The 20,532-nt window shown below is 39.8% G+C and overlaps 1 protein-coding gene across 2 annotated transcripts; it reads right to left on the bottom strand.

Moving 5' to 3' along the window:
* Positions 1-2,248: 2,248 nt before the first annotated feature.
* On the bottom strand, positions 2,249-19,068 carry LOC119484669 (transmembrane protease serine 6). 2 transcript variants are annotated; one of them, XM_037763653.1, is made up of 19 exons: positions 18,953-19,068; positions 18,504-18,726; positions 17,437-17,560; positions 16,025-16,167; positions 15,876-15,943; positions 14,465-14,622; positions 14,332-14,373; positions 12,650-12,854; positions 12,162-12,298; positions 11,944-12,056; positions 11,574-11,683; positions 9,841-9,983; positions 9,629-9,727; positions 9,235-9,348; positions 8,103-8,219; positions 7,792-7,960; positions 6,997-7,274; positions 4,929-5,065; positions 2,249-2,881 (listed from the first exon to the last, which is right to left on the bottom strand). In XM_037763653.1, exons 2-19 carry the CDS (start codon positions 18,576-18,578, stop codon positions 2,720-2,722), a joined length of 2,394 nt encoding a protein of 797 aa, XP_037619581.1. In that variant the 5' UTR covers positions 18,579-18,726; positions 18,953-19,068; the 3' UTR covers positions 2,249-2,719. The 2 variants fall into 2 exon arrangements, with proteins under 2 accessions (XP_037619581.1, XP_037619582.1); XM_037763654.1 differs by lacking the exon at positions 14,332-14,373.
* Between the last annotated feature and the right edge of the window lie 1,464 nt (positions 19,069-20,532).

Consider the following 20,532-nt stretch of genomic DNA (forward strand, 5'->3'; position numbering starts at 1 on the left):
GACATTTAGGAAATATGTCTCTGGAAGGATTGTTAAACATACATTACCCAGTTTTCATGTGGATGACGTTGGTTCACTGTTGAATGTTCGTTCTTACCTGATGTAAATATTATGGTCAGTGTAAGGTTTCAGTAAAGGACAATGCTGTTCTTCTGTTTGGCTGGAATATAATCAGCTCCATCTGTCCTCCATCGGCAAAGCAAAAATGTAAGAGCAGAAAGATGGCGGACGTCCATAATTTAATCAACATCCCGTGCCAAGTCTTTTTCCTTCTGGCTCTCTCCTCTGCACAATTTAAGGCAACCACTCCTTTTCTTTGGACTGCATTCATTTACTTTCATGATAAATATACTGATCAGTTGTTTGGTTGATCTACGCTACATATGGATGGGTTGTTGCTTGACCACATGATGAAGAGCTGCAGGCCTCCTCCTTCACTCAATATCATCCATACATCTTCTGTCTGGCTCTCTCCTCTGCACTGTGAGTGGGAAACAGCTCGTTATGCAGGAAAACAAGCCGAGAGACTGCACCATTTCCTTCCACCTCCCAGGGAAATACTTTATATAATAAGTTGTAAGATGTTGCATCGTAGATGGTGACACATTTTAAGAAATGCGTCATGTTTGTTGAGGGTAAACAGACACCAGAACCTTAATTTGAAGACCTCTTAGGATGTGCATGTGACGTCTGGGAGGCTGAGAAAGTCTCTCAGTAGCCCGGTTCGGTCGGCTCTGAAAGGAGGCACCAACAACTGACACTGAATCATAAATGGAAAAACACATGAAACTGTTTTATTCTTTGTTTATATCGGTGGACCGGGTTACATTTGCAGACTCAGTCCTGTGGCATTTTGAATTTCTTGTCTGAGAAAGTTTCTTTTATTGATATGAGCACCATAATCAGCTGCCCAGAGGCCGAATAGATGACGCATCAGCCTCCGGAAGCTGGGGATTGTGGGTCAAGAAGAGTCATGTTGGTGTTGTATAACTCACTCTAATTGCATGCTGCAAATGCCATTTAGTTAATTGGAATAATCCTTTGGGAGTTATCTTTACTTTATTATTCCATTACAGTTTTTCTCATTCGCTTTGGATCATTTTTCGACTTAACATTCTCTAAACTGTAAGTGCAACTGTCACAACTGTTTGATGGGACATCACAACTCTATTGCATGTTTGCAAAAAGTAGTAACTCACTCAAAACACTTCATTCATGCTTCAAAATCTAGTTATTGTGTCAGTAAACTGGCCAACGCCATCAAAATGAAAAGTTGTTTTGTCATCGTGTGAGCCGTACTGGTCAAAATGTTTAGAGGATTTTTCTCCATCAACCCTGGAAATGTTTTTTATATACAAATCTCTGTTTCGTTCTATTTGTTGTTGACACTGACTTCTTTCTGTACTATACCAGAAAGTTACTGTAGAAATGATTATGTCCGTAACTTCCGGTGAGGTAGCGGAAGTAGCAGTACACTAGTTGGTCCCATAGGCTAGTGTCAGAATATAGTTAGTGTACGTTAGTTGGTCTATAAAGAGCAGCGGAGAAGAGACGTCAGGTCCTTAAAAGGACCGACAGCAGTGCCAGGAGAACATCAGGTTTTCATGTGTAGGGAGGACACCGTAGCGTTGTAGTGTTGGTTTAATGACAGCCAGTTACTTTTACTATTTTCTGTACAGTTTAAAATGTAAGGCAGTTTATGGCAGCATTAGACTAAGATAGTTTAAGTAAGGTTATCTGTGTAGAAAAAAACAAAACTTTGTTACTGTGGAAGTCCTGATCTGCCTCAGAGCTTTTCAGATTGTTTATCGCTTCACCGTCTGTAGCAACGGAGTCAATAACGTAGCTAGATATGCTGGTGTAGGTTATCTGAGGCCACTTCTTCAGGTCGTCCTCCCATCCCTCCATAGCAGAAGGCAGAGCTATGATCACATCATCACGTTTGAGCTGTATAGTTGATGTTCACACATGTTTTACTAGATTTATTAATACAATCGCTCTAGGAGAGACGATTAGCATAGCGTTACCATGGAAAAGGATTCAGTGACACGACGCGCCGGAAGTTACGGACATAATTCACGCAAGGCATCATGGGGGCTAGGAATAAGGTGGATAGGCTACCTGCAAAACATCAGCATGTTGACATTGAACATGTTAAGCATTTAGCTCAAAGAACCACTGTGACGGCTGCCTGCATGGCTGTAGACTCATATTGAGGTATTATTATATTATATTCACCTCGAGCGAAAACATGTAAACAAACAGTTTATTGCAAACTCGATTACAAAACAGAAAGATGCTTTATTATGGTGAGAACTGCTAATATCTTTACAGTCAAGTCGGTTGCTTTCATTGTGCACGATCATTACATTTCAGTCACTCCTGAAAACTGAGCCTTTTCTAATCACTTCTAAAAACATATTTTATTTGACACCATTCTTTCTAACATTTCATTTTATTTTCACTGTTTTGGCATGTTTCTTTTTACTGTGTGCTGGATTAAACCTGATATAATATCAGTTCTGAAAGGTGCTGCATAAATAAGGTTGATTATTATTATAACTGTATGTCTTTGGGAGTAAAGCCTTTCACGCTTTACCACCACGCTGTTTGGCTGAGAAACAATCTCAGATCATCTTCCAGCGCTTTTTTATCCTCACATGCTTTGTGTTGAGAGGATATAGATGTAAAGATGATGATAATGTTCCCCATGGCGTCCTCAGGGGCTGATGACCTGTGTGATCCAGTCAGTGAGCCTGGTGATGCGAGTGTAGACGCCGTAGTAGTCTGGACGCCCGCAGCCTCTGCCCCAGCTCACCACTCCGGCTAGGAACCAGCGACCCGACGGTTCCTGGCACACCAAGGGACCGCCAGAGTCTCCCTGACAGAGACAGGCGGTGTTAAAAGGGCAGGTTTTAATGTCTCTATACAGCACAAAATGACCATAATAATTGACTGATGACCAATACTGGTGACTCAACTATGATATCACTCACTGTGCTTGGATGTCCGACTTTTAAAAGTCATTTAACGGCCTGTTCTCTGTTTATAGGACACAACCCCCACCGTGAGGACTTTCAGGATGTACCCAACATGCACAAGAGGTACGGTTTATTTCTTTTATTTTTTACGTTGAATCCGTTTGTGCCTTCTGGCGGATACACATCCCGACTGAAAAAAGAGAGAAACTAAATATACCACGACTTGATGTTTCTCCCCTGCCTACTACTGCCCTTCTTTTAAAATTTATTTTAATATATTCATGCAGTCTATAAATACTGTTTATTATTCAACGGGTTTTATCTCCATTTGATATTATGCATTATTTTACATTTTTTAATATTCTTTTAAATATGTTTTTTATGTTCATTTTCATGCTGCCTTTATGTATGAAAGGTGCTATACAAATAAAGTTCATTATTATTATTATTATTATTATTATTATTATTATTATTACTATTATTATTATTATTATTACTATTACCCAAACCATACAATACACACTGAAATTTAAATTTAAATGTATTATATTAACTATAAAATATTACAGGAACCCAGCTGGATATTAGATATTTGTATGTAGTGCCAATTACAAAGCCTATCTGAACATGTGCTTTGATTTAAACCTGCATGATTATATTAACTTAGTTATCTTTGCCACTTGGGGGCAGCGTAACTCTAGCCCTAAACAGAGCATTGACATCAAGCTGTCACGGTGAAATGTGTCAGCAAACAGTGGCTCTTTTACACATCCTGCAGACACTAAGCAAGTGCCTAAGCTGCCTGTAAAACCAAAACAATGAGTTTAAAGATGCTTAAAAAACGTTCTGTAAAGCTGAGGGGAACTCCAGAGTGAAATAATAATAACTCTCTGTGGGTTGAGTGTCCAGCCCAGTCACCAAGAAAAGATGTGACCATTTCTGCAAACCACGTATATGTTGAATGTGGATTTTTTTCTTTTATGTGGAAATTTTTTGCATCCAGTCAGAGCAAGTAACAGTAATAGTATATCGAGTGGCTGTTATTGAAAGTTATGTCAAACAAACGCAGGACGTTCACCCAGGAGACGTTCGTGTCCCCGTGTGAAACCAGAAGTAAACGCTGACTTTACGCTTGTTACAAAACATTACGCAAGAAAGTCCGCTAAGGGCAGTTGTTATTTCTTAGTTACGTTGTTAGGTATGGAATACAGAACGTGCCAAAATCATAATTAAATAAATAAATGACTCGATAAATAAATATGTCATTAAATGTAGCAAAAATAATATTGGACATAATTGTAGCCATCAATTAATTGATAAAATGTGACATAAATTGATATTTCTGTTTTAATTTGCTTCTTTATTTATTTCTCTTTGTATTAATTCCCTTGTTTATTTATTTACTCTTCTGTTAAATTTTCCCCTTTTATTTATTTATGTATTATTTTTATTAATTTTGAGATGTATTTATTTATAATTAATATGAATATATATAATATATATAAAAAATGTATTATTCACTTATTTATTTATTTTTGCATTTATTTTTATGTATTTATTTATTTTTGCATTTATTTATTATTTACTTTATATTTATTTTTATTGTATGTATGTATTGTATGTATTATTACTGCACAATTTTCCTTTTGCATTTCACCCCTTATTTATTTCCCCAAACTTATTTATAAGTTATAAGTACTTATGATTTGATATGAGGCTGATATGAAATCTATTTTTGGCTCAGAAACGTAGACATTCAACGTATCCGTGGTTTGCAGAAACGTACAATGCCAACATTGTCACCTTTTATTTCACGTAGTAAATGAATCCACTGTTGGTGTCAGAAATAACGATCACGGTGCAGCTTTAAATTAAAACGTCATTGTGAAATGAAATAAAAACAGAGCTTTATATATTCTGGTTTTGTATGTATGTGTTTCCCTGTACCTGACAAGCATCTTTGTCTCCACTGCGGTAACCAGCGCAAAGCATTCTGGGAGTGACCAGGTGGCCGTAGGTGCGAACACAGGCTTCCTCGCTGACAAGGCGAACATCCACCTTCTGAAGCACATTACTGGCACTGCCTGGAGAGGTGAGAGGTCAAAGGTCAACAAGTTTAGACCAAAAGATTCGTAATCTTTTCATGCTTTTCCATTTACACACTACAGATGAAGTCAAATGTCTGCATTCACTCCCCCTACCTAATGCTGATGCCACATTTGCCGACATGGAAAAATAAAAAAATGTTCGTGCTAGTTGGCCGTCGGCTGTAGTCTTTGCGGTGTGTTTGACTGCAACGTTTTGGCCAAGATAAAGGCGACGCAACTGGCCTTCATCGCCGCTAGTTCTTTGATGTTGGGTTGCTGTGTCTGGGCCTTTAGTCGACAGACAGCTGCAATATACTAGAGAGCTTCTGTAGTGAATGTAGAGCTGCAGAAGCTCTCTAACTACAAACCACACAAACCTCCAGTGAACTTTATCACAGAATGCAATCAAATTGATTCCTCAGCTTCAGCAGAAATCATTAAACATATTTATGTTACTAGTTGTGTTAGTAGTAAAGTTTTCCATCCGTGCAATGAAATGAAACCACTTCACTGGAAATATAGCGGTGTAACCGCACTTTGACATACACAGATCTACCTAAGCTTTTCTTCTCTAAAGGTGTAAAAACCATGTACATCTTTGTGAAACTGTGTTCACCAGAAGATAGTTTCCAAAACCTTCTCTCTAAAACATCAGAAACCACAACCCACACACTTCCACCCACATCACTCTGTCTCCTCCTGCCTCTTTAATTTAAATTAATAAAAGTGTTTTCGCTCTGTTATCATTATAGCATATCCGCTTTCCACCAAATTACCAAAACTCCCCACAAGACTCCTCCCACACAAGACTCACCACATCTTGCCCATTATTTCAAAAATGGGGGTTTTTACAAGCTGCACACATCACACAAAATCACTTCCTGTGAAAATACTGAATTATAATACAGAAACCAATGGAAAATTTTTACTGCTCATCCTGTAACAGAAGTAAAAACAACTTTATAACAAAACAAATACTGCACTTGGACATCGGCCTTTATAAAATAAACCTACAAGTCAAAAGCACCAAATAAAAGTCCATCTTAAAATGGTTCATGTTTATAAACCTGCATAGTTTCGTTTAAAAGTGTCCCTTCACGAGACATGATGACCTGCAGGTCACGCATACCAGAGCCTAAATGGAAATTATAATGGGATGAATGTAAAATGGTTCCTTTACCTGTAGTCCTCAGTGCATGGATGGCACTTTTGCAACATTACAAGACATGCAAAAGAGTTGAATTAATTACTGTTACTCTTAGAAGCTGCGGTACGTTCACGGCGACCTGTTCTCACTCACAGCTCGTCAAATACCAACACTTGGTCAGCGCCCCTCGCCGTCTGATACCGACGCACCGAGGCACCCTTTAGCGTCTGTATGTGAAGCGCCAGGCTTTCAACTAACTTGTTGTTCAAGAAGTCAGAAGATAAATCTTGTCACAAAGTCTGCCTCAGTCTTCAGTCATCCTGCATTGCAACTCTCCATCCATCCACCGGATGGCCTCAGACTTTCACACCTGTCTCAGTTTCCTGTCATTTCTGATCCAGCCACTCTCTCCTGCCCTGCTGTAACCTCATTCCCGCCTTTTCCATCACCTGACCTTCTCTGCCCTGCATGCTCACCTGCTTCCCATTTCCCTAATCAGCCTGGCAGTATATTCAGCAGCCCATTTCCACCCACACACTGCCAGGTTGACATTGTTGTTCGTGCCTTTCCAGCCTGATTTAGTATGAAAGAATGAAAGAAATAGGAAAAACTCAGGGAGGATTTATGAATCGCAGTGACAGATGTTTGTGTTTGTAGGGCTGGCCCTCTGCGATCCAACTCAAAATAGGAATCTCTGCCATTGCTTCTGGTTTTAATACTAAATCCCATCGTCTACTACACTACTTCTACGACCAACTTTTCACCCTCTTTCCCCTCTCACCTCCCTCGCGGAGAGACCCCCAGCCGGTGACCCAGCAGAGCAGGCCTGGCTCCAGCTGGTGGGTGGGCGGAGGCAGGCAGGCGGGTCGAGCGTGTCCAGCCATCACCATGGAGGCGGGCCGGTCCAGCTTCAGCAGGGCCAGGTCGTAGTCGTGGGACTCATCGTCGTAGTATTGGTGAAGGTGGATCCGCTGAACTCGCGCCACTTCTTCAGTCGGGCTGCTGGGGTTGAGCAGGAGTTTACCCAGATAGACTGTCCACACCGAGGGGGAGTAGAGACTGCAGTGGGAGGTGGAGAAAAAGAAAAAAATATATTTTTTGTATAGTTTTATATATAGTTGCAGTCTCGTAAACACTTGAGCAACTGTTTCTGTCTCTCAAAACTCACTTTCTCTTCCCATATGTCCACTGAAATATCAACTCTAAATGTCAACACTTCACTGAATGCTGCACAAGCTTTTAATCCCCATACAAGGAACGTTAAGAGAGAAGAATTGTTAATCCTCTCCAGGATGTTGCAGCTATAGTTTTGGTCGTGGTCCAGCCAGCTGAGTCTGGCTTTGAAAGACACGACGAGTGTATATGAACACATAAATACGCTGGCTTCGAGTCAGACAGGCTGTTACAGCTAAACCCTGAAGAGCAAAGACACAACAGCAGGACTGAACAAGAAAAGTTTGGAGGAAACAGAAAAGTAAAAGTGTTTCATCAGGAGGAGGAGGAGGAGAAACTGTCTCACTCACTCACACCTCAGTCAACACACCACTTCCTCCCCTCCCTCTCTTCCTGCGCTTACCGGTCGTCATAGAAACAGTGAGCAGCGGACACCACCCATTGGCTGGAGATTAGCGCGCCCCCGCAGATGTGGGTACCTCGCACCTGAAGGCTGGCCTGCCACGGCCACTCCCCCTCCGTGGCATTGGTCCCCCCCACAATACGGCTGGAGAACTGCCTCAGGCCACATTCTGCATAAACACACAGAGATTTAAAAATACACAGCAAATATATGCTTAATATATTTTATTCTAACCTACTAGTAGGTGTAACAGGCCCCTACTAACACATATCTATGAGGCTGATAAAGCCCATTTTGTTTATCTTTCTCACCACAATGCTTCTCGTCTGAGGCGTCGGGGCAGTCGGTGACAAAGTCACACTCTGGGTTCGGCTTCTTCAGACACGCTCCATCAGCGCACACATAGGTCATATCTGTACACTGCACACCTGTATACACACACGTTTGTATGTTTAATGCTTTGCTTTGCTGCTGTTAGAGTCTCAACGCAGTACATTTCAGGACTGAGAGTTGGTTGATCACAATAGAATCAGAATTAGGGCTGTCAAAGTTAATGCAATAATAACGTGTTAACACAAATTTGTTTTAATGCCACTAATTTCTTTACCACGTTAACGCAACTTGTGATTTTTAGGGTGTAGTGGGCTCAAACTTAAAGCTAGAGTGACGATACTGGCATCATATGAAACTAGAAAACATAATGAATCCATTGGTATCAACCATGTCATACTAGTTAAGAAGGAGGTTAAATAACGCTCCAGATTTACCATACATTTTGGTGAGGAAAAACCGGCATTACCATTTTCTCATTTTTTCTGACCACAAGATATGTGAATGTAAATGGGTTCTATGGGTACCCACGAGTCTCCCCTTTACAGACATGCCCACTTTATGATAATCACATGCAGTTTTGCGGAAAATCATAGTCAAGTCAGCACACTGACACACTGACAGCTGTTGTTGCCTGTTGGGCTGCAGTTTGCCATGTTATGATTTGAGCATATTTTTTATGTTAAATGTAGTACCTGTGAGGGTTTCTGGACAATATCTGTCATTGTTTTATGTTGTTAATTGATTTCCAATAATACATATATACATACATTTGTATAAAGCATCATATTTTCCCACTCCCGTGTTGATAAGAGTATTAAATACTTGACAAATCTCTCTTTAAGGTACATTTTGAACAGATAAAAAATGTGCGATTAATCACGATTAGCTATGGACAATCATGCGATTAATAGCGATTAAATATTTGAATCGATTGACAGCCGCATTTAGAATACACGATTTCTCAGGTCAGTTTGTCAGTTTGTTCAGGAGGTAAAATAATGCCACACATTAAGGTACTAGATTTTGCAAAAGGCTGGCACCTGACATGTTGTGTGTGTGTGTGATGTGCTTGTGATGGTGTGTGTACGTGTACATCAGTGGGTTTGTTACCATCAGTACAGTTCATCTCGTCCGTTGCTTCGGGGCAGTCTGGGAGTTGGTCACACACCTTGTAGTAGTCCACACACTGACTGTCCTCTGGACACTGGTACTGTGCCACACACACTGAAACACACAAACAAGGAAATGTACCAGCTTGTGTCCATATGCTCAATAACATTCAGTCACATGAACTAAGGTGATAGGAAAGATGGAAGTTTATTTTGAAAAGACTGCATGCATGTATGTAAAGAGGGTATATCGACAGGTGTTGCTGGACATTTGTAAGAAAACGAACAAGAAACTTTTCGTAAGATATCGTATGAACCGTATGAGGATACGTTGTCAGAAAATAATGTACAACAAATTATGTGTGAATCAATTAAATTAAACCATAAATGAATACCACAGTTCCTCTCGTCAAGTCCGTTGGGACAGTCCTTGATTCCATCACAGGCAGGAACACACAGGCCGTTAACAGTGCACAGAAACTGGCCCGGGCACGCTATAGAACACACACAAACAAACATGCACATACAATAATCTGTTCATAAACACAGGTGTAGCAAAATGTAAATGTTACTGAGCAGCTCATTTATCCACATTTCCATGGCTTACGGTCTGATAGGTTGAAGACTCTGTAGTGCAGCTGAAGTCCCGGCCCTGTGAGTGACACCTCTGACGTCATGACAACAGTGGTCGTCGTGGAGAGCAGGAAGAGGCGCTCATTGTATGGCTGCAGGCCTCTGGTGCCGCACAGTCTGAGAGAAAGGACGGAGACATTACAATCAAATAGAAACTCTGGGTATGTTTCACTGCAGAGACAACAGGAAGTTTAAGAAATGTTGTTTAAATAGCTTTGGAGTGCCCTTGAGCAACACACTTAACTCTCAGTTTGTCTAAAGCACTAATGACAAACATATCCTGGCTACATACTGGTTAGGATTGGAGGCTCATACGGGACGCTGCTGCCCTCTGTTGCTCAGTACAGAATAGAATAATTTGATGATATGAAAACAATACTTTTACTGTGTAATTTGGTCTATTTGTGATTTTTACGTATTATGAAACTAACTGAAAGGTCATGTGACCTCTATGGAAACCTTTCACACGCACAGACGTCACCTACCAGACACAAAACCACACACAGGTGGCCGTTATAAATAGATTTAATAAAATGACAAGGCACACAACTTAGTCTGATCTCTGTCTGCTCTTAGTTGTACCACGAGTATCCTGTTATTTAATATATAATCTATATATTGCTGCCGTCTGTGTGTAGAGTTTTATAAAGTATTTGCACGTGGCCATTTTGGGCAAGAAAAGCTATCTGAAAAAAAAAGTCTGTTCTTAAAAATCATGTTCAAGTCATACAAATGTATACTATAATATCCGCCCCTTGAGCTAAACTCACATTTGCTGTTATTAATGTTGTGTGTTAGATTTCAATATCAGGTTTGGACCGCTGTAGTCTTAGATTAATTAACACTGCAGCTTAATCTGACCACCAAGTTTGAGTCAACCTCAGTTCTTCTTTTTTTAAATGTATTTATTGACTCAATTAATCCATACACACACTCTGTTCTCCAAAATACAAACTAATCACCTTAAGCAGTATGCGCATTATGTGAAGGGGAAAAGAAAAAATAGAAAAAAGAAGGAAGAAGAAGAAGAAAAAATAAATAAATAAATAAATACATAAAATAAAATAAAATAAAATAAAAGCAAAGAGGAACAGACCCACAGAAACACACATTATTATTATTATTATTATAATTATGATTATAATAATAATCATAATTATTATTATTTATAATAATGATAATAATTAAGTAAGTAAATAAGTAAATAAATTGAAATTTATTAAAATAATAATCACTTTAAAAAATAAAGGAAATAAAATAAGTACTAACAAATTAAATTTAAATAAATTAATTAATTAAAATAAAATAAAAGCAAGGAGGAACAGCCACACAAAAATAATAATAATATGATGGTGATTATTATTATTAATATTATTATTAGACAGTATAATATATGGTAAGTAAATAAGAGAGAAGAAAATAAATTGAAATTCATTAAAATAACAATCATGATCAAAAGGAAAGGAAATACATTTATTATAATAAAATAAGTGCTAACAAATTAAAATTAAATTAATAAATAAAAAGAAAAAAATAATTAAAAATAAATATTCATTAAAATATGAATTATGATCAAAAAGAAAGGACTAACATAATATTATAATAAAAGAAGTAGTAACAAATTAAAAGGTAGATGAAAGCTGATTGTGAGACAGTAAAAGAGAGGAGGGGCTATGTCATCATAATAGTTCTTGTGGCTCATCCTACCTGCGGTTCTGGATGCTCCACTGGCCCTGGGTGCAAGCCTGGTTGTAGCTGGCTCTGCTCAGCTCGTAGCCGTCAAATTCCAGAGACAAGCCCATCCCTACGCTGGGCATCTGGAATCACACAGGACAATAAACACAAAGCTGCATCTCAAATTAATCTCCAGGTTCCCAGCTTTCAGATGATGTACACCACTTCTATGTGACATCTACTGTTGACCTGCTATCTCCCCCTAAAGACCCCCTGTACTCCCCTAAAATAAGACTAAAACGGGTCTATTGTGGGTCTCAGAGGGTTGATATGAGCGGCTGTAAAATAAATCATGAATCAATCAATCAATCAGGAAGTGGGAGACACATGATGAGTGTCTTACAGTGAAGCTCCAGGTACAGTTGGTGTCGGGGGGGTAGTAGCTGGGGAAGAAAGGCGTCCTCAGTGTCCCCTGGACCCCTGATACCGCCTTCAGCTCTATAGTGGAGTTACAGTCTGACGAAGACAGAGAAGTATTATAATAGAAACCCATTCTGCATCGTGGCATCAGTGAATTTCAACTACAACACATAATCTGGCCGGGTTTTCAGATGGTCTTACCCTGGCGGTCCCAGGCTTGTGCAGACAGAGAGAAGGGGTCCTTGTAGTTGTAGAGACCCTGTTTCCAAACCACCGTCATCCACTCGCCTGAAGACAGGACATGAACCACACGCTCATGTCTGCTGCAGCCGTACACACTGGGAGGACAGAGGGAAAGATAGCTTAAGTGAAGAGTTTAATGAATAAAAGAGTGTTTCAGTCACTCAATCACAAGTATGTAACACCTATAAACACACAAAATTACATACAATAACATTGATTATCTGGTTACAATGGCACCTGGCAGTGGGTGGGATCTATTAGGCAGCAAGTGAACATTTTGAACTTTGAACTTTGTGTTTGGCCGTAGTTGCAGAAACACCCAAAAAAAGGTAAAAATATGATGCAATGACATGTAAATGTATTTCTTTAGAGATGGACCGACCAATATCCAAAATATTGGCCTGATAATATAAAATAATGTGTGTAACTCTGTGGATAAAACTCACGATGTGACAAGGTGAGTATCGGATGGGGTGAGGGAGTCGTACACCAGCAGCCTGTCCCGGCACTCCGGCAGCAGCCACTCCATGTGGAGCTCCAGCTGGGAGCCAGGGGCGGCCTGGAGGTGCCACATGCAGGAGGAACGCTGCGTGTCGGGGCCACGGAGAGCCACGGGGCTGCTGGACACCACCTTCTGGTAGCGGTAACAGTCTTGTTGAAAGGATGCCAAAAAAACACTGAGAGTTAGAGTTGAGCTGGTCTTGTGTGGGATTTGTGTTAAAGGTCCCATATCATGCTCATTTTCAGGTTCATACTTGTATTTTGTGTTTCTACTAGACCATGTTTACATGCTGTAATGTTTAAAAACACTTTATTTTCCTCATACTGTCTGTCTGAATATACCCGTATCACCCTCTGTCTGAAACGCTTCGTTTTTAGCTAATTTCAACGGAATTGTCAGCTGATGACATTCACATACACTGCAACCGGAAATAAACTGTGACACATTTAGAATGTTTACGTTTAAAAACTATAACTTAAAACTATATATATTGTATATTTGTGACATCACAAAATTACAGAAATCCTGACGGCTTGTTTCAAAGGCTCAGTTTCTAATATTGACTGTGTGTATTTCTCTGTGGATTGAGCGTTTCGATACTTTCACAGTATTTATAGAGCATTTAAACCTGCTTTATGATAAAAAAGACATGAAAATCTCACTTTTTACAATATGGGACCTTTAAGAGTTTTTTTGTTTGTTTTTTTTCTTGTCAGAATTTTTGTTATTGACACGTGTTACAATAATAAACCAACTGAGTGAGCGATAAAAATAACGAACAAAAAGGAAATTACAGAACAAAAATAAATAATAATGAAAACACACAAGCTGTCAATCAGGAATTGAAGATATGGGGCTTTTTGAATTTTACAAAATTTTCCTTATTATTCCCAAACTCGTTTTTTTTGTCCTCCAAAGAACGTATATCACCAAGAAGTGAAAGTCAATTGTTCGTTCCATTGTAACATCAGCGCCCAGCAGCAGAGCTACGCTTCTGCCATTTTGGTTTGAAAGCGACTACCGGACGCCAGTAAAACTTCCGTCTACAAAGTGATGTAAAAAAGTAAAACAAAATGATTTATATTCTATTGTCATAGTCTACAGTAATGGCCTGTGTATGGAATATTATAAACATAATAAGCGTTTTCAGTCCAAAATAGGGGCAGCAGCTGTTTCGTCTCTTGCTTCTAAACACTTTGACCAGACTTTATATATATATATATATGTATATATATATATATATTTGTTATCCAATATTGAAAAAAAATCCCAAAAGGTCCTATAATTTGCAAGAGAAAAAAATGTTCTGTGGGATCAATGTCTGAATTTGTGTTGAAGTAAATGTGTGCATGTTTTGCCTTGATTTTATGTTTGCAGCTATACTGTATTGAATAAAACACAACCCCCTCCCTTGAACAGCGATTGTCCAATCATAACGTAGCATCAGTGACTAATCACTGCACGTCTGTAAAGCTTTGGATTTCCCAACATGTTGAAGCATATTCGATATACAAAGAGTTTGGAGGTCGGTGCACATTGTGCTGCAGGCTGATCACAGTTCAATCAAAGTGAATACATTAATACAAAGTATAAGAAATTATGAACAAGCAAAATGAAAATAAATACCAAATGAGGCTTTCAAAAGCTCTATTACTTTGAAGTCGGTTTCTGTTGGGAGCAGAACAAAAAGACAGAAGAGAAATTAAAGTTTAAAAGAATCAAACATGACACGTCCTCACACTCATTTCATTTCTCTCACCACTGACAGACAGCGAGGGGAGGTGGAGGAGGTATGACCCTCTGTACCCCCTCAGGCCCTTCTCCAGGCTGCTGGTGACCTCCTCCAGTGTGACCCTCCCAACACGGCTGCCTGGCACAGACATCACTAACCAGAAGTGAGCCATGACGCTCCCCTCCCTGCAGAACAACAAAGCCGAGACCAAAATTCTCACAGCAGTTAAAGATGACAAACCATAAACGATGCAAATGGTTAAGATGTATAAGGCTGAAAAGCAGTGTTAAACTGGACTTTTAGTCCCTGGAACTTCTTTTCAAGGAACTAAAAGGTTCCTATGGTTCCGGGAGAAAGTTCCTGCGGTGGAAACGGGGCTGAAGTCTTATCAAACTGCATTACCATTTGCATTTACAGACGGACCAACTTTCAGGTGTCTTGTTGACGGGAATTTGTGCCGTGGCTTTGTTTTCACCCAGCCATTTGAACTTTACTAGCGGTATCTTCTCCACATGGTCTGTTTGGAGCGCCACGAAGCTAAGATTGTTGCAGACTGTTGCAGATTTGACTTGAAAAATCCTACAAGCCTACAAGCACAGAGCTTGAAATACAGTTTACAGGCACAAAACTAAATTTTCAAGTGCTCCTTTTTTATTGATATGATATTCCATACATCTGTTCAAAACCCAGACTTGATTTTGGGGATCTGTCTGGTGCTTACTGTTAAAATCGAGTGCAACACAAACATAGAGGGACCCATTTTAAATGGGGACCGCCTGATCCAGCCCAGTTGCACAGCAGTTCGTGAAATAGTCATGAAATGTAATATATTGAATCGTGTACATAGACACAAATTTCACTTTTTCTTTTTGTGATAGTCAGCATAAAATCAATTTATATGTAATTCATGTTATTGTGAACCAAGAAGTATAGAGAGCGGCGAAAGCCACGTAGGGGGGAAGTCGGCGCGGATGGGTGGGTCAAAAACCCTTTCGCCAGAAGACTGCTGTTCATGTCCCGCGTGAAACCAGAAGTCAATGTTGATTTATTTGTCACGTAACTTCTGTACTAAACCTAACTAAGTAGTTTTGTTGCTTAAGTCTAACCAAATGAATCTATTCCTAAACCAAGTTAAGTAGTTTGTGTCTTTGTTCAAGAATCAAATAGATTAAATTTCATGACTATTTCACAAACTGCCGTGAGACTGTGTTGCTTGATCTGCAGTCACATGCTCTAGAAGTCAATGCTTTTATCAGTCAGCTAAGCATCGATTATAGAAACAATTGAATTGAATATTAACCATCAACACGTGGTGACAGAGTGAGCTGAGTTAAATCATCCACTATAAGTATTTACTGTATGCAACTTCTGTCACTTCCATCTCGCTACTGTTCTCCTCGGTTATTATTATTACTATGAAAAGGTTTGAGCCACGTACCCAAAGGCGAACACAGTGGTGTAGTTGAAATATCGAGAAAGACTCGAGCCCTTCATTATCTTCTTTACCTGAAAGACAACAGGATGTTAACCGAGTCATTCTGGTGAACACCAGTAGCCGTATCAGAGGAGTTCATGGTCCCTGCTCACCAGGTTCTGTACCCCCTCGGCCTCTTTCTTGAATGTCGGGCTGCTGTGAGAGGACAGATCAGCAGAGAAGTTCCTGTTGAGGATGGACAGGTAGGCCGAGTACTGCTGCTGGACACAAGGCTCCAACACCCAAACCCGGTACTCTGTCATAGAGAGGTGGGAAGATCAACACAGCAGAAATAAACAAGACTTAAAGGAACAGTGTGTAGGATCTGGCGGGATCTAGCGGCGAGGTGAGGAGACGACACGTTCTCACTCCCAACTCGACACCGCCGCTCGGTCTGTGACCCTCGGCATCGGAGACCGACGCACGGGGTTTCCCTCTAACGTTACTTTTGGACGGAGCAGGGACGGCGTGTCAATATAGGCTCGTTACATGCATAGTGTCCTTTCAAAATAAACTTCACAGGAAGCTAGGTTTAGGCAACACAACCACTTAGGGTTAGGAAACGGTCGTGGTTGACGTTAACTTCACTGACTAACGACTGTGCGTCCGCTGTGCGCTAGGTTCCGATGTCACAAGGTTTCCACAGTCATGTGACACGGGCCAGCTAAACATGTCAGGGCTGTTTGGGCTCAAACTTTAAAACGTTTGGCAGTAATTTCAATATTTTAGTTACAAAATCAACGCACAAGAAATTATATTTGTACTATATAATATTTTTGTTTTTATATTGACTGCCCATACTTGACTATGCATTCTTTTTTGTTATCTTATTTACATTGTTATTGATCTTATTTGTTATTGTCTCAGTTTTACTTAATCATATTTCATTATTATAATAAAACTATTCCATTTGGAGTCAAAATTATACAATTTAGTTGTTTTTTTATTGATGTTATACTGTGCACAATGGTAGAATGTGATGCTGCACAGGGTAAATGTCATGGCCAAAGGCTCCACTGTGTGCACATAGTCTCCTGTACATCAGTAGTGTTTTATCGCCAGATTCCCTTTCAAGAGGTATCCAAGTGGCCAAATGGAGAGTCCGCCTGGTCCTATCCTGACTAAAACCTTTGTAGAATCTATGTGCTTTGTGTTATTTATATCTGCTTTGGCACAGTCGTATTCGAGGAGTTGCTGAATGAATTCAGTGGCATCTCTGTGCATGGCATCGTTGCTATAATGGTGTTATCCACTGTCAACATTTTAGTCAAGGATAAAAATGTAATTTTTCCTTTGGTTCATCACAGTTTACTCAGGCATAGTAACAGTCACAATGTTACTGACACTGGGGATGAATTCTTTGAAGTCTTACCTATCCATAGAAACCAAGATCATGCATATAGACGTGGTAGTTGTGGAGCTATTCTTGATTTATTTTGGGTATGTCTGTCTAGGCGAACCACACCTTTCAGCACCCTAGGAGCTTTAGAGGTTAATAAATAAAGAGAAAGAGAAAAGTCCTTACCCAGGAAGTACCAGGCCAGTGTGGCTCCTGTGGCTGCGAGGATGATGATGAGGAAGGCCAGGAAACACTTACAGGCCCGGGCCTTCCTGGTGGGCGGAGCCACAGCTTGGCCACCAGCGTCCTCCTGTAGAGAACAGACAAAACTTTGACTTTGTTTTGGGTTAGAAATATAAAATCATCTGCTCTATGTAAAATCCAGTCTGAGGTGTTTTCTCTCTTTGCCGTGTCTGAGGGAGGGAATAGTCCGACCACTGAGATGGTTTCCCAGCGGATTATGTATAGCCACGGGGTTGTACAGTTTCTCTCCCCTGGTGAAATCTATCCTTAGACGACAACATGATCTAAACATCCATCATTACTTTAAAATGATTTTTTTATCGCCCACATCTAAGCAACTAATGATTTAGTTCTATTCCTATTCCCATTAGTTATATATTTCTAATTGATTTCCTTGTTATGCTCTATATTAATTACAAATGACATAAACATTAACCCTGAAGTGTTTATGCTGATGATTCAGGAATCATTACAGTTTTATATTAGTCAAATTTACTTTTTGCTTTTCTGTAAATGATCCTTTTTAACAAAACGACGCTCTGCGGTCCAACCAAAAAGGATCAAAACTGATGCAGCATTCTTCTTCCCTGTCAAAATCTGCCGCCTACATTACCCACAATGCAACTCCATCTACAGAGGTCTTTACAGAGGTCTGGTCTCTCTAACTCCACACCTCCAGTTTACATTTTTCAAACTTGTAAACTTCATCCCTAACAAGTCAAGTGACTACATGACTCCTGCAGCTCCGCTGGAGCCACAAAAGGCTTTAAAGGCTCCAACCTGTTTCACACATGTAATAGTCGTCCCAAGACTTTCATATGTACCCTGAGTGGAGTTCCCCTTTGAGGCTATTATAGTACATGGCAAGACATTTAGAAGAAGAAGAACACATGACAGGAAGCGTTTTTTAAGTGCAGGAAACCATAAAACCAGAAACATTTCAGCTGCACCAACGAGCCTTGAGCTAAACCCTTTCTGATAGTGTGGAGCTATTTTCTAGCATTACTGACCCCATTGTTCAGAGAAGCAGGCGTGACCCCCTGTTCACATGAAATCGACTTCGTAGAGCCGTGGCCGAGCGCCATTGCATCACTCCTCGTCCTTCGCTCCTTGAGAAATCATCTCACTGTCCGTTGAGGCTCATTGGTGAATTTCCTGTTCTTTTATTTAGCATCTCTGGTAAGCACGTAACCAGACATGTTGCTCTGACAGACAGAGAGAACGGCTCCCTCTCTGTTTGTAAGTCCAAAGGTAAAAAAAAGTCAATCAATATTTCCCAACGCTCGTTTGGATCTGCTCATTGCTCAGAGAAAGATGAGTTATCTCTATAGAATGGAATAAAACCAAAAATACATCCACAAAGTCATAACTTATGACTTGATTTTACAGACATGTTATCATAGAGCAGCAGCAGTGAGTCAGATAGGTACAGGTATACGCTGATGTCACTAATCATTACCTAGCAACAGTGATGCTCCCAGTCAACTCCCCGCCTGCACATGTAAATCTACTGGGGATGAAGCAGGGTCAGGCTATTTACGTTACTCCACTCGTTTCCCAGAGTTCATTTCACTTTCCATGCAAACAAGAAATCCCAACGGGCCATAAAGGGAGTTTGCTGCACAGAGGTTGAGGTTGAGCCAGAGATTTACTGAGAGTCTACCTCATGATGCAATAAAGACTATTAAATATGTTTAATACCTCAGATACTGATTTATTCTTTCTGAAGGTGTAACCAGATGAATTGTGTATTTCTCCATCAAATGTTCAGAATATTGTGTTGAATTGAGTTTTGGGGATCACGCCAACACTTTTAATGACATACTATACTATGACTTATTAATGTCTCTTTTTGACATACTGCACTATGACGTTATGACTTTTTATGTCTCTTTTTATGAGATACTATACTATGACGTTATGACTTTTTATGACATACTATACTATGACTTATTAATGTCTCTTTTTGACATACTGCACTATGACGTTATGACTTTTTATGACATACTATACTATGACTTTTTACGTCTCTTTTTTGACATACTATACCATGACTTTGACTTTTTATGACAAACTATACTCTGACTTCATGACATTTTTATGACTTACTTTACTATAGGGCTGGGCGACATGGCCAAAATGTTCTATCACTTTAAATGTACAGTAATTCTATATCACGATACAGTAGTTGTTCTATAAATTCAATAAAGAAATGGTTTAAAATAACCATACCATACTTCATCACATTTGACTATTTTCTCCTTTTATTTGGGACTTTCATACAAACGAAAACGAGCTGCCTCACGTGAGATTAAACACTGGAGTTAAAAACAAAAGACTCAAAACAGGAAAACTACAATTCTTTCAAAATGGCCAATACGCCAAATTCACACCACAGGCAGCGTCCAAGTGCGGCTCGCCACGATAATTACATTTTTCTGAGGCCGGGAGGTGTGTTCATGTGTTTCAGGTGGGAAGATATTCTTTGTAACACAGGTCAACATGTCACAGGAATCACAGGATCTGTCCACCGATTGGCTGTGGCTATTCTCTGGCCGCACTTCGCTGCCAAAAGTTAACCCAACTATGAGTTTGGCCGCATTTCGCCTCAGAGTCAAACGGCCGCAGCTTTTCATGGATGAAAGAAATACGTTTACAATAAGTACTCATAATACTCAGATTTCTCATTTGTTTTATTAGGAATTACACTTTTACTTCCATAAACAAACAAACATCATATATTTCCGTCATTACATCAAAGCAAAACAAGTGGTATGGCAAATGAATGGCTATAGCAGAACACTTTTTAGTTGTTCATTAAAGGGACTGTTTGTAACTTTTTAAGCATATAAATGTACCGGGTCGGGTCATATGCGTCCTCTAGACGTGAACGTGCGCTCACTACACACTGCAGAAGAGTTAGTTTAGTTCTGAGAATATCTAGTGAATGTAGAGTGGACGTTTGTGCAGAAATAAATGCTGCAGCTCCTCCAGACCAACAGAGGTTTCCCGTGTCTTGTGAAGTGACGGGGCTCTGCA

This window comes from Sebastes umbrosus, chromosome 3 (genome assembly GCF_015220745.1).
Source record: "Sebastes umbrosus isolate fSebUmb1 chromosome 3, fSebUmb1.pri, whole genome shotgun sequence".
NCBI lineage: Eukaryota > Metazoa > Chordata > Actinopteri > Perciformes > Sebastidae > Sebastes > Sebastes umbrosus.

Bases quoted from the DNA above. Each gene is read 5' to 3' on its own strand.
- LOC119484669 (XM_037763653.1), bottom strand. From the start codon at position 18,578: ATGGCGCTCGGCCACGGCTCTACGAAGTCGATTTCATGTGAACAGGGG. The intron at 14,623-15,875 runs GTACGTGGCTCA...GTTGTTCTGCAG, and splicing joins ACCACTGTGTTCGCCTTTGG to GGAGGGGAGCGTCATGGCTC. The intron at 2,882-4,928 runs GTACAGGGAAAC...TGTCTCTGTCAG, and splicing joins GAGACAAAGATGCTTGTCAG to GGAGACTCTGGCGGTCCCTT.